At 42.5% G+C, this 14,014-nt stretch overlaps 1 protein-coding gene across 9 annotated transcripts in view; it reads right to left on the bottom strand.

Annotated features, from left to right (window-relative positions):
* PCNT (pericentrin) overlaps positions 1–14,014 on the bottom strand; it is a 97,676-nt gene that overhangs the window by 71,717 nt on the left and 11,945 nt on the right. For 6 of the 9 annotated variants that reach the window (XM_071562844.1, XM_071562841.1, XM_071562842.1 and 3 more), the window contains exons 6-17: positions 13,832–13,996; positions 9,447–11,894; positions 9,267–9,359; positions 8,859–9,035; positions 6,902–7,157; positions 5,481–5,539; positions 5,136–5,310; positions 4,437–4,573; positions 3,724–3,835; positions 2,716–2,748; positions 521–761; positions 165–252 (exon numbers count right to left, since the gene is read on the bottom strand). In XM_071562844.1, coding sequence (XP_071418945.1) covers positions 165–252; positions 521–761; positions 2,716–2,748; positions 3,724–3,835; positions 4,437–4,573; positions 5,136–5,310; positions 5,481–5,539; positions 6,902–7,157; positions 8,859–9,035; positions 9,267–9,359; positions 9,447–11,894; positions 13,832–13,996 — 3,984 coding nt within the window. The remainder of the gene's footprint in view (positions 1–164; positions 253–520; positions 762–2,715; positions 2,749–3,723; positions 3,836–4,436; positions 4,574–5,135; positions 5,311–5,480; positions 5,540–6,901; positions 7,158–8,858; positions 9,036–9,266; positions 9,360–9,446; positions 11,895–13,831; positions 13,997–14,014) is intronic. The other 3 variants (XM_071562847.1, XM_071562849.1, XM_071562846.1) reach the window with 2 other exon arrangements.

The raw sequence follows: 14,014 nt of genomic DNA, 5'->3' as shown, positions 1-14,014 counted from the left end.
AGACTGAGAGCTATTTTAAGTCAATAAAAAAACTTGTCATAAATAATTAAGCCTTACTTAACGTCTGAAATTAATTAACTCTTTGTAAGAGCTACCAATCAGACATCAATTTTCATACAGGTCATATAGAAAAAAACAGAACTTTTAATATATTAAAATCCCACCTGATGTTCTTCTCGCAGTTGGTTCAGCTGATCAAGTCCGACCCTTCTCTCTTTCTCAGCAGCCTCTTCAGAAACTGTGATAGAAGAACTGAGAAAAGGATTTTAGAGTTTCAGATTGTAACATGTTGTGAATTGAGTTGAATGAACTTGATGACTGACAGTGTAGAACTGAAACCAGGCAAAGAGCAACTTTGACAACTGCTCAGGACTGGGACCTCCATCACCATGTCCATCAATAGGTTTCTAACTACAGATCACCAATCCTCAATCCCCCCATGTTTAGATGGTAATATCACCTTTTGTATTAAAATAAAATAAATTGGGAGCATGCTGTCACAGGAAAAAGAATAGATCACCTCATTTCCAGCTCTGACAGTGAACAGTCCTTCAGTTCTTGCAGTCTCTGATGCAACAAAGTCAACTCTTCTCTGTAGTTTTCTTCAGCAACTCTTAACTTCTCTTCAAAATAAAGCCTCAGTTGTTCCAGTTGAGCTTCATGCTCACTGTTCCTTTGCTGTCTCTGCTGCTCAAACTCTTGCTTTAAACACTCTATTTCTTCTACCTGTGATGCACGAGCTAGGAGCTGCTCTTTTAGCTCTGCAAGGGAGGCAAAACCAACACAAGCACTGAGGACACAGATCTTTAGGCTGAGGAATTCTGTGAGGATCAGATCTAGTTTCTGAGTGTTATGGCTTAGAAATGGTATTCTCCAATTTATCACTCCCACTAAACAGACCATAAGCTGCTCCCCTCCCTCTGCAGTGGGAGGCACAGAAGGTGGGGGTTGGTCTCTTCTCCCAGGCACTCAGCAATAGGACAAGGGGGCACGATGGGCTCAAGCTCTGCCAGGGGAAATTGGAGAGCAGAAAAAACTTGTTTGCAGAGAGAGTGCTCAGGCATTGGAATGGGCTGCCCAGAGAGGGGGTGGATTCCCCATCCCTGGAGGTTTTTCAGCTGAGCTTGGCTGTGGCACTGAGTGCCATGATCTGGTAAAGGGACTGGAGTTGGCCCAAGGGTTGGACTTGATGATCTCGGAGGTATTTTCCAACCCAAACCATTCTATGATTCTAAGCAGAAAAACAAAAATCACATGAAAAGAAACAAATAAGATAAATTCTGGATTACTTTGTCAATGGTTTGGCTGCCCATTGTGGGCTCAAACAGAGACTGAACTCACGGAATTACAAAGAACCATCCAACCAAACAGGAATGCAGTGGAAAGCAGCTACCAAAGGCTGGATCACAAGCTGTCCCCCCTTCCAGGGAGTGAGGACAGTGGCCAGCACTGCAGCCTGTTCATTTGCCCTCTGAGAGCCTTCTTCTGTATTAAAGCAGCAGAAACACAACAGGAGGTTAAAAGGTGGGGGCGGGGGGGAGAACAAAAACCCTGAGAGAGAGATAAGCTTTCCATATTACTCAAAATAACTGAAGTTGACTGAATCTCCACAGAATAAACTGAAGATGGAACTGCATTTCAGGAAGAAAGAACTTGGTGAAGTTCTATGAAAAGAAAGAACTTGCTTGGAGAAAAGCAGCTGCTTATGTGACACAAGAAGAGAAACTTGAGAAGCATTGATGGAAACACAATATGCCATCCAGAAACAATACAGCTGATTGGCATAGGGTTGTTTTTTTGTAGCAAACCATAAAATACACATTTGGCATGAAAAAATTGGGTCAGTGAACATTCAAATAGAAAGAAAAAGAGAAGAAAAAAGTGTTCAGGGCCAGGTTGCACCTGATCAACCTGGTCTAGTGGAATGTGTTGGGGGGTTGGAATGAGATGATCATGGAATCATAGAATGGGTTGGGTTGGAAAAGACCTCCGAGATCATCAAGTCCAACCCTTGGGCCAACTCCAGTCCCTTTACCAGATCATGGCACTCAGTGCCACGGCCAAGCTCAGTTGAAAAACCTCCAGGGATGGGGAATGCACCCCCTCTCTGGGCAGCCCATTCCAATGCCTGAGTACTCTCTCTGCAAAGAATTTCTTTCTGATCTCCAACTTCAATTTCCCCTGGCAGAGCTTGAGCCCATCGTGCCCCCTTGTCCTATTGCTGAGTGCCTGGGAGAAGAGACCAACCCCCACTTGCCCAGAACTTCCCTTCAGGCAGTTCTAGACAGTGCTGAGGTCACCTCTGAGCTTCCTCCAGGCTAAAAGTCCCTTCTTCAAAAAGGATCTTCAAGTCCCTTCCAACAAAACCCACTCCATGATTCCATCATTCTGTGAAGCCAGTCCATGGCTCAGGCTGCTTCCAGAGGGAGCAGCTGCCATGAACAGGGACCAGTGGAATCAAGTGAAAACAAGGGACTAGTAACACCATCAGTGGGATAGGTCAGGGAGGTCCAATCTGCCATGGGTGGGTTTTACTTAACCAGTGGCCTCAACAGTTTTCAACTGTCATTGTTAGAATGATCAGAGCAGCAATCCAGGATCCATCACCAGAGTCCCCCATCCATCCAAATGCTTTGTCAAGTGATTACTCAAGTGACGAACAGCAGAGTAAAAGAAAACACCTTTAAGATCTCACACACCAAGAGGGATCCTCACCTGGGCCACAGGCCTGCATTCTGGGCTCACCATCTTCAAGGAAGATGAAGAAAGAGAAAGCATCCAAAGAATGGGAATGTGAGTGATTAGAAACATGGAAAGATATTTGAAAGGTTAAAGATTAGGGCTACAGAGAGGAAATATTCCAGAAAATACTATAAAGTGCTATAATTCTGTAATATCAAAACAAAGTTATAAAATAGTCATGGTAAAGTTTGGCTACATAGAATTTTTTTTATTTAATGTATGACCTAAACAAACAAATATCCTCACAAAACTCTAATATACTTCAAAGAGTATTTACAGTCATATTTTTCAAAAAATCTGAAATGGTATTTGAAGCATATCACACATGCCTTGTTTTAACTACCCCAGAAGTCAAGAATCTCCCAGAACAGTCTCAACACCAGATGAACACAGGCAGAGTCAAGGTTAACTCATAGTCTTTAGGGGTTTTATTTATCCAGAAGTTCTTCTGTCATGTATTACCCATCTGCCTGTGCACACACATCTGAGACATGTTCAACTTAACTCCAGCCAAAAATGTGTGTCATCTCCAATCACTACACTGCAAAACTTTTATTTAATACACCTGGATCTTGAAACAGAAAGAGGAGCATGTCATTGCACTGACTGCAAAGCTGTTTTATTTAATACACCTGGATCTTGAAACAGAAATAGAGCATGTCATTGCACTGACCAGCAGCTTTTAACTACATTATACTTAACTTGACATTGCATGAAAAATGTTTGGTTTTCACTGAAGATTTTTATAGTTTGCAGGGAGGGAGTGGGGAGGAAAAGGAAAACCACAGCAGCTTTTCCCCTCAGTCATACCATGCTTTTTGGCACTGCAGAACCTGTCATGTGTCACCACTCACTGGGGTACAACCCACTGCCACTGTGGCCCGCCTGTGTGTTTCTGGGACACACTCACAAGTATTTTGTGTCAATAATATGTGATTCTGTATGAAGAAGAGGCAAAAAACCCAAACATTTTTAACATACCACTGAGCTCCTGTCGGTTTGCTCGGGTGTTCTCAAGCTGAGCCCAAAGCTGCCGGATTTCTTCTTGGGACTGAGCCTTGAGTTGTTCATGCTTGACCTGAAGTTGATCCAGCTACAGAAAATATGTTAAAAAAACCCAACAACAATAACAACAACAACAACAAACCAACCAAAACAAACAAAAAAAACAAACAAAACCCCAAACAAAAACAACAGAAAAACAAACCACAGCTTTTTAAATCATTTTTTTCTTACTGCTTTTTTTATATTCAACACAGTTCCATCAGAAATAGGTGGGAACACTTAGTGCCAAGCAGACTCTCAGCTCCTGACAGAACCACACTCTGAGTAACACTTCTCTGTTACACCCACCCCTCTGAGAGGGAGGAATGTGTTCCCCAGGACATATTTATCTTCACTGGCAAAAAAATAAAGCAGGAGCTACATAACAACCCAATGTGAGAACCAGAAAATGAAGCACAGAAATACAGAGGAAGAGGTGGCACCAAAGGACCCAAAGGCAATTGCACTTCAAAGGTTTGGAACTCCTACGGAAACTCCCAGAGGATTTACCTGCTTCAGGAGATGCATTTTGGTTTTTCAATAACATCCCTAAATACCAACAGGTCACTCAAATTATATATATACAGTCTAGTTTTTTGTTATCCAGAGAGTAACCAACCACTCTAAACAACTAAAGAAATGCAATTTACCTCCTTCTGAAGATTCTGTTCCTTTTCTTGGGTTTTCATCTTCATCTCTTCCAGGACACAGTAATGCTCAGCCTGCAGCTGTTCTTGTAACTTTGCAATGGCCAACTGGTGTTGCCTCTCCAATTCTACACATTTTACTAAAATTAAAAATTACTTCTGTTACCCCATCATCCTGGTTAGTGAATAACCTGCACAACTTTTGTGCAACAAAAATAGAAATATCTGCCTCATGTAGCTTACAGGGAGCCACAGAAATCCTTGAACAGCAAAGTGTTTGAAGGTCACACTTTCCATGCAGTTCTTTCCAGCTTCCCTGCATCCCACACTTTAGGAACTGTTGTTCCATTGAGCTTTAAACTGTTCACAATCCAAACATGATTTTTTGTTAAAAGCAGCTTCTATTAACATTAAACAGGATTTCCATTAATCCAGAAACTGTCAAAACTGCTTTTCAGCTGGAAGCAAAACAGCACCTCCCTTTTGTTTAAAAGAAAAGTTAGTCCACCACATATTCTGTGGAATTAAAAATGCAACACTTCTTCATTTATAACCTGTTTTCTAGACAGTCATGCCATCAGGTTTTAGTACATGGATCTCCCCTGCATTTGCTTTTGTACATGTTGTGAAACACTCAACTCTGTCACTGTTAATGAACTGTTAATAAATTCACACAACTGCTCCCCAGAGCACAGCACTTACTTTTAGACTGTTCATTCTCGACAGAAAGAAGCCCCAGCTCTGCTTTGACTTTTTCTAAATCCATTTCCAGAGATTTCTGCAGTTGCATCAAGTCAGTCTGATGCTTTTCACACAGCTCATCACACATGTTTTTCAAACGCGTGTCAGACTCTAATTCCCAGTCTCTTTTGAGGATCTAAGAGAGTAAAACATTGATTACTAAAGCAAATAGAGTTAGAAAATTTTTACTTTTTTTTCCTCTCCATTTATTTTTCTTTACAATAAATCTGTGGCAGACATGGGACTTGTACCAGCTCTTGTTTTTTGCAAGGAGCTTTACTGTTGTATGAAGAACAGAATTTGTACCTCTAATGCCTGGATATGTCTCTCTTCCATTTCCAATTCTATTTTCTTTCTCTGGTCAACTGCGAAATAAAACACTAATTAATAAATTTACACAAAATATTATGATCAAATGGTAAGCAGAAATATGGAGGAGATTACAATTTTCAACATCAAACTCAGGATTGAAACAGGCAGGCAAACAGCAGGGTAAGCTGCTGAGTTGTACCCAAACCTGCTGCTACTTTATATCACAGTAATTCACTTTCATTTTAGAAAACAAGCATCAAGCAGTTACAGCTGCAAAGACAACTCAGAAGGCAAAGGGCAGTTTAATTAGCAGAGCCTGCTTAGCTCTACAGAGAGCATGATACTAGGGGAAAAAAATAATCTAAAAAAAAATCCTAAAGCTGGAAATTCAGTGGTGCCATTTAACATTTCTGGTCACAGAGTCATCTGCAGAGACACAGCAGGAGCAGGCAGGAAACAACCAATTTCTTCTATGGATGGAAACAGACTGCAAGATAGATGCCATTATCGGCTCTGTTATCACTGACACCAATGGCTTCTTCCTTCCTTCCCAGATTCATTCCAGCTTCTTGTCTGGCCCCTTTTCTGGTTTGCAGGGACCCTGGAAGGGCCTGTCAGCCACCATCCCACAGCACCGAAGTGCTGCTGCCTTGGCTTATTCATAATACTCAATAATTTATAACCAGCAATTTTATTTCAAGTCTTTCCATGGGAAATGAGAATTTAGAGGCTAAGCTGGTGCCAGCTAATGGTCCAGGAGAGGAAGAAACACCATCTAAGCTACAAGACAACAACACAGCACTCATTCAAGAAAGGGTCATGTCTAACTTTTCATAGAATCATAGAATGGATTGGGTTGGAAAAGACCTCCGAGATCATCAAGTCCAACCCTTGGGCCAACTCCAGTCCCTTTACCAGATCATGGCACTCAGTGCCACGGCCAAGCTCAGTTGAAAAACATCCAGGCATGGGGAATCCACCCCCTCTCTGGGCAGCCCATTCCAATGCCTGAGCACTCTCTCTGCAAACAAGTTTTTTCTGCTCTCCAACTTCAATTTCCCCTGGCAGAGCTTGAGCCCATCGTGCCCCCTTGTCCTATTGCTGAGTGCCTGGGAGAAGAGAAATGAGGGGTAAGAATTCTACTGTTTGCACTGATTTTAAGTTCTTTATGAGAGCTTGATCTAAGGCCTCCTGGAAGCAACTAGTTCAATTTAACTGACAGATACAACAGCAAAACACCCAGACAGATGGAGAAGAACTGGAGTTGAGTCTGCACAGCTTTATTTTCACATCTAAAACATGGACCCTTGCACATGGCAGTCTAACCCTGGCTGTAGAGGCAACACCAGCTGTCACCCAAAGGCCAGATCTGCACCATGACAGGACCCTGTGCAGGAAGAGAACACTTTTAATACCTAATTCTTGCTGATGCTTCGACCTCAGGTCTTCTTTTTCCCTCAGACACAGCTCCCTGATGTTCTCCCGCTCCATCTGGTGGCGGCTCTGCAGAATGGCCACCTCCTGAGCGCGTTTGTCGTTGAGCATCTCCCGCAGCTCCACCAGGGCCGTCTCCTTCTCCTTTCTCAGGTTGGACAATGCCAGCTCCAGCTGGGAGGTGTGCATGTTGTTCAGGGTCAGACGCAACGCTTCCAGCTCAAGGCTATGCAGTGTCTGGATGGAGAACAGAAGGGGTTCTTTCTCCCATGCCCACTGTTTTCATGACCAGTTTCAACTGTTTAATACGCCTGAGTTTTGCCTTTCTTTACTTGGGGAGTGAGTTTTTTTGTGGCAGGGACCTGATGCCTAAGGATTTTAGTGTGTTTTTGTAGACTTTTAGAATCATAGAAGCTACATAGGTATTTCCAGGTTGCTCACATCCTGAAGTCAGTTCCTAAAGCTCTTTCTCACCAATTGTGAGCTTTCTCCTGCCCTGCCAAGGCCGTGGTGTTTGTGAGGAGCCACCTGTAGACAGCAAGAAGATAAAACACAAGAAGAAGGCCTGGAGGTGCTGGAAGATCTCCAAGGGGCAGTTCTGAGGACCCCCATGGGTGGGGCTTAGAGGGAAATGAAGATCATGGCTGGTTAGCAATATCTACCAAGAACTAATAGTTTTGCAGCAGAATGTACCATAGGAAATGACTGTACATCAGTTTAAATATCAGCCAAGGTGAGGAAAGAATAGAGGCAGGAGCTGAAGCAGCTGAGCAAACACCACCAGGCTGATGTATGACCAGGAGAACTGTCTTAAAAAAGCTCATAATACTGATGCCTAAGGATTCTAAGGATTTTGGTGTGGTTTTGTAGATTTTTAGAATCATTTAATTTCACAGAATCCCAGACTATTCTGAGTTGGGAGGGACCCACAAGGATCATCGAGTCCAACTCTTAAGTCAATGGTCCACACGGGATTGAACCCATGACCTTGGCATTATTACAGCCAAGTTTTAACCAACTGAGGTTGCTCACATCTAAAGTCAGTTCCTAAAGCTCTTTCTCACCAATTGTGAGCTTTCTCCTGCCCTGCCAAGGCCGTGGTGTTTGTGAGGAGTCACCTGTAGATAACAAGAAGATAAAACACAAGAAGGCCTGGAGGTGCTGGAAGATCTCCAAGGGGCAGTTCTGGGGACCCCCATGGGTGGAACAGAGGGAAATGAAGATCATGGTTGGTTATTGATATCTCACATGTAGAGAGGTTATAAAATTGTAACATTCCTGGTCATGGGGTGCAGACCTTCTGGTGTGCACCTTGGAAGCTTCTAATAAAGGTAACCTGTATATATTTCTCCATTAAAACTCTTTTTGAGTGTCTGTTTTCACAGGAATAGGCAACAGACCCTTGAAAGAACACTTAAAACAAGCTGACTTTTGTCACACAGAAGCTCAACCCAAACCTTCATTGCCTCTTAAAAAAAATCCTTGTATTTGCTATTGGTTAAAATTTGTTAAAAAAGTAAAAATTCTGAAGTGGTATTGGAAAAGTAGAAATAAAATTCAGCACACTTCATTAAAAAAAGTAGGGAATAGCCAACAGAAATGGCAGCTAAAGCAGACTAACCAAACTTCTCAATTCTTAAACTAACCAGTATCCCAAGGGCTTGTAATTAGACCTAACACTAGACATACTGTTCCCATTTCCACTTTGCATTGAGTGGAAATGGCCAAAAACCTAGTAAATATTTTGAGGAAAAAGTCAAGTTTTCATACTTCAGTTTAGAAGGAAAGCATTCCTGATCACACCAGTGGGATAATTAAAAGTGGGAGAGGTTTAGTACTTTTTATACATCTGCTTGTTAATGAGACATAAAAAATTACAACAGGTTTTTTCTTCCTTAGACTCAGCAATTTAATAATCACTTTGTTTCTTTGGTTCACCTGGGCCTGGAGCTGAGCTTGCTCCTGCTCTGCTTTGTGTGTGGCTTCCATTTGCTGCTGTAGTTCCTCCAAGAGGTGCCTCTGCTCCTCCCTGAGCTCAGCACGGAGTTTCTCCATCTCCTCCTGGTGTTTCGCAGCCAGTTCAGAGATTTCCCGATCGTGCTCTCGCTCGTGGACCTGCAGGGAACAGGCAGGTGAAAAGCCTTCTTTAAAATATGGTTGTTTAGCCCTAATTATTGAACCAGAACTCTCCTGTCCTCCAGACCCCAAATCAAAGACACCATGGAAAAAAAATTAATAGATTTTTGCATCTCAAAAATCTTTACACTGCTTAAATGACAACACAAAATGAGTTTATTTTTCCAAAATGAGTTTGTTTTTCCAATATGAGTTTGTTTTTCCACTTACCTTTTTTATTATAGCAATCTCCTCCTTTCTTTTTTCTTCCAACTTCTCCTGGTTCTCCACTTTATCTTTCATCTCAGCATTTAACTCTTCCATCTGAAAACAGGCACACAAACATTTGCAAAATTGCTACTTTAAGCACTCGGAAATCCCACGACTCCTGCAGTTCCCAGGGTTTCCTACCTCTCTCTTGTGTGTCAGACTCACTTCAGTTAATTCAGCAAGGTGCTGAGTGGCCATTTTATCCAGTTCCTCTCTCTGATGTTTCTCCATTGTGGCCTGAGCCTCCTGTGCAGCCTGGAGGGACTCCTGCAAACGAGCCTCGAGCTCCAAACGAGCCCTTTGCAAGCAGGCAATTTCCTCAGTCAGCTGGCTCTTTTCCTCACTGTATTCCAAGCTCTTTTCCTTTATTTCAGCTGTGAGTTTATGGATTTCTTGGTTGCTGAGGTTTAACCTGTCCTCATAGTCCAGTCTCTCACACTCCTGTGTTTCTCTGAGGTTTTTTATTTCAGCATTAAGCTCCTTTATGTTTTTCTCCAGGTCCTCAATGATGCCAGCATTCTCTGCCAGTGCTTTTTCTGCTTTTACCAGATCCTCCTCCACCTCAGACAATCTTTCTCCTAAGGCTGCTTTTTCCTCCAATAAAAGTGCTAAATTTTGTTCTTTATTACTGATTTCAGCTTTGAGCAACTCCTGTTCTTTCAGCAGCATCTCCTCAGCCACAGTTTTCTGACCAAGCAGCTCTGCTATTCTCTGGTTTTTCACCTTCTGAGCATCAAGCTGGCTTTGCACCTGATCCCTCTGGCTTTGCAAAGCAGCCAACTGGCGGCCAAAGAGAGACTGCACTTCGCTGGTCACAGAGTCAGATGCTGTTTTCTGCTCCTGAACGTCTCTCACCAGCTGCTCCTGAGCTCTCAGCTGCACCATCAACCTTTCTCTTTCCTCCTGGAGGTCTCTCACCATTTCTTGCCAAACTGAAGGGTTTGACTCTTGTGTCAGAGCCTCCACAGCACATTGAGGCTGGCCTCCAGCCTCACCCTGCTGCTTCACTAGGAACATGAGTTTATTTTCAAGTTCTTCCTCCTTCTCCATTCTCTGAAGAAGCCTTTGCTCACAACAGATCCGTGCTGCGCGTTCTTCCTCCAGTTTTGCCTGCACATGGGAGAGCTCAGACACTGCCTTTTCCCATTTTTGAAAAGCTTCTTGGTAAGGTATCTTCAAGGCTGACTCCTGATGGAGCTGCTCACTTAGCTTTGCACATCTCTCTGCTGAACACATTGTCTCACCACCCCTCAGGTCCCCACGGTCTCTCAGTTTGTTTTCCTGCAGGTAGTTCTCTGACACAAACGTAACAAACCCCTCTGCTCCCACCTCTTCAAAAGCCTCTTGAGCCAAACCACTGGGACATGTTCCCTCATCAAGGCTGGAGTTTAATGGAGGAGAAATAAAACCTCTGTTGGGTTCTAGCAGCTCACTGTTGTCCAACCCACAAGTGCTGCATCTTCCCTCCTCGATGGCACGAGCTTCCCAAGTGCTGGACACGTTGGACTCCTCTGGTGTTCCCATGGAGATGAGGTACTTGGCCAAAATGCCTTCATCCCCATTGAAAAGCCCCAGTTCTGACAAGTGTCCTTCAGACAGGTTGTATCCTTTGCTGCTTTCATTACTTTCTGTGATCTCTGAATCCTTAATTTCTTCTAAGTGATCCCTTGAGGAGTCAGGCTGGAACTCCAGTTCTTCTCCACCTTCTGACTGCTGTGGTTTGTGCCACATCTCCTCAAGCCCTGCCACCTGCAGCTGTGACACCCCTGAGGAAATCTGCTTTTCCCTCAGTTTCATTAGCTTTTTATTGAAGGCAATCTCTCCATCACACTTTTGCCTTACATTTATACCTTTCTCAGCCTCAGAAAGTCGCTTTTCATTTAATTCCCAGATCAAAGAATTCAGTTTCTGAATCTCTTCATTCAAGGACTCTTTTTCTTGTTTATATCTTTGGGCTTCTTTTGCCTGCCCCTCTGCATCAGAAAGTTGGCACTTAAGGCTACCAATTAAATCCTTGTATTTAGTCTCCATTTCAGATTTTTCTCTCTGAAAGTCTTCCTGTTGATTCTCAAGTCTCTTCCTCAAATTTTCTTTATTCATTTCAGACTCCTGAAGACGAACATTTAAGTCAATTATTATGCCATTCAAATTCTGAATGTGTTCTTCAGAATTCGAAGCAAAAAGTTCTTTTTTCAACTGTTCAAGTTCATTCTTGTATTTTAAAATAATTTCTTCTTCACAGACCAGTCTGGCTTCTGCAATCTCTCTCCGGTAGAACTTCTCCAGCTCATTCCTCAAGTTTCCCACCTGTCTGCAAAGATCCTTCTCATGGAAGGTTTTCAGTTCTTCAATATGTTGCTGTTCTTTCACTTTGGATAAAACTATTTCCTTTTTTAACTCTGCTATTTCTGAGTCCCTCAGACAAAGTGTTTGTTGCATCACAGATAAGCCAAACCTTTCTGATGTCAGCAGATCCTGAAGCCTTTGAATATGTTGTTCCTTTTCATTTATGCTTTTCTGCAGCTCTTGCACTGTACCTTTCATATCCTCTTCCATTTGGGCAAGCAGATTTTCTTTATCCTTGGTACTCTTAAAAATAAAACATTACATATGAAATATGCCACTGAAATACAACATGGTTTTAATTTCCTTAAGCCTCATGTTTTTAATTTACCCTTATGAATAATAATGAAGTGCAAGGTGTATCTGTGGGGCGATGACCCCTGATAAGGCCTGATGGGTTGAGGAAGACCCCTCAGCCCCTGGAGGGGTGTTAGAACAAAAAGCTTTCAAACTGATGAGATTAACAAAGGATAGAGTGATAAGAAATAGACCAGCCCCCCTTTGTGATATATTCTATGACTGCTCAAAGGAGCCACTTCCCCTTGGGCATCTGTATCACCCCACCAAAAGATTGACTTTTAGTCACACAAACCACATGAAAGGGAAAAAAAAGGTATAAAAAGTGTGTGGAGTTTAAACTCCAGCAGAGAGGGGAAAATGCCAGTGTGTCTGTGAAGGTAATTGCTGCAGCTTGTCCTGTCTCCTCCTCCTGCTGGAACAATGCAGGGGTGAGGAGACCATGTGCTTTCTATTTTTTCTAACTTTACTTTCTTAACTTTACTTTCTTCCTTTATACATTTTATCTTAGATCTTATGCCAACAACTACTTGGATACTTGCTTTATAAGCCTTTCCTTTCCTGACTCTGTTTTGCTGCCTTAATACCAAGAACAGTAACTTGCTGCACACTTTGCTACTTTATATTGGTTATTGTTTTTTGCTGTTCTTACTTTATAAGCCCAGCTCTGGTTTGCAACTCCAGTAACTTGCTTTGCTTTCAAGATGCAGTTTCCTTTCCAACATGTGTGTTGGTAAGAAGCAGTTCTGTTCTTTCCTTTTGCTTTGTGTTACAGAGAGAGTGGTGTGCAAGATATTTTATTGTCCTGTGTTATTGAGAGAGTGTCTGGGTAAGTGTTTTAGCTGGCTGTGTTTGTAGTTAGTAGTTCTTTGTTGCTGGTTTCTGTCTGTTGGGAAAATGGGATACATTGCTGTGTTGTAACTTGAGTTTGGTGTGTTTGTCTCTGTACAATGTGTTTGTGCTGGTTTCTTTTGGGGTCTTTTATTATCAATTCAATCCAATCTTGCAGCTGAACGTTCTCACCAGCAAAGCAGAACCCACAATAACTGTCACATATTTGTATTAATAAATGTTATTTTGGGAGCTGTTGTGGGGAAAGTTCTTTTCTGGCTTGAGTGTGGCTTCATATTAGAAGTCAGAATCCCTTCCAGCCTGTGGGCTGTCCCTTAAGTTGACAGAGAGTGTTGGGGACATCAGGCTCTGATTGTCTAGAAGCTCTTATTGCTATAATTTCTCCCTGGCTGAAGTGTTGGCTTCACATCAGAGGTCAGAACCCCTTCCAACATGTGGGCTGTCAGTCAAAAGACAGACAGTGCTGGGTACATAAGGATCTGATTGTCTAGAAGCACTTACAGCTAATAAATTTTAACTAATACACTTAAGATAGAAATCTTTGTATTTCTGTCTCCCTCCTCCCTTTCACGTGATATGCAACAGGATTTTTAAGCTCAGAAAGTGAAAAGTACCCCTGAAACTCTTCAAATGGGGTACCAAAAATATCAAACTGCCTAAATGCTATGCCACTGACTCCAGAGAGAAGGGAAACAGCAGCTGCCTCGAACTTCAGCCATTTTAATTAAAAATAAAATAAAATCACATCACCTACAGACACCTCTCCACCTCACATCAGTTGCACTGGCAAAACACCTCCATGTCTAATTCTGACTCATCTGACTCGAATGTTTAAGGTTTCTATCCGTGGCATTGCTGGTTACATTCCTAAAGGACATCAGAGCTTTGAAGCTGCTCCTTTAATGTATGTTAACAACCACAATCGCCATAGGTTTGTTTGTAAAGAAAAAGACTTTTTGCATGATTTTGTCACTACAGCAGGTCCAAGTCATACTGGAAATACATATTATAAAAACATGAGTGTCTGTTTTTACCTTTTGAGAAGACTCCAGCTGTGCCTGCAGGTCCTGTGCCACCTGGTGCAGCCTTTCCAGGTGTGCACTTTGCTCTCTGAGACGGTTCTGAAAGGAATTTATTTGTTGCTGGGCTTCCAATTCTTCCTTTTTCCTGAGACTTTTGTTCCTCACCATCTCATTGACCTGAACACACAAAGGCAC

The sequence above is a fragment of the Pithys albifrons genome, chromosome 8 (assembly GCF_047495875.1).
Source record: "Pithys albifrons albifrons isolate INPA30051 chromosome 8, PitAlb_v1, whole genome shotgun sequence".
Lineage (NCBI taxonomy): Eukaryota > Metazoa > Chordata > Aves > Passeriformes > Thamnophilidae > Pithys > Pithys albifrons.
This window is presented reverse-complemented; position numbering and strand designations above follow the sequence as displayed.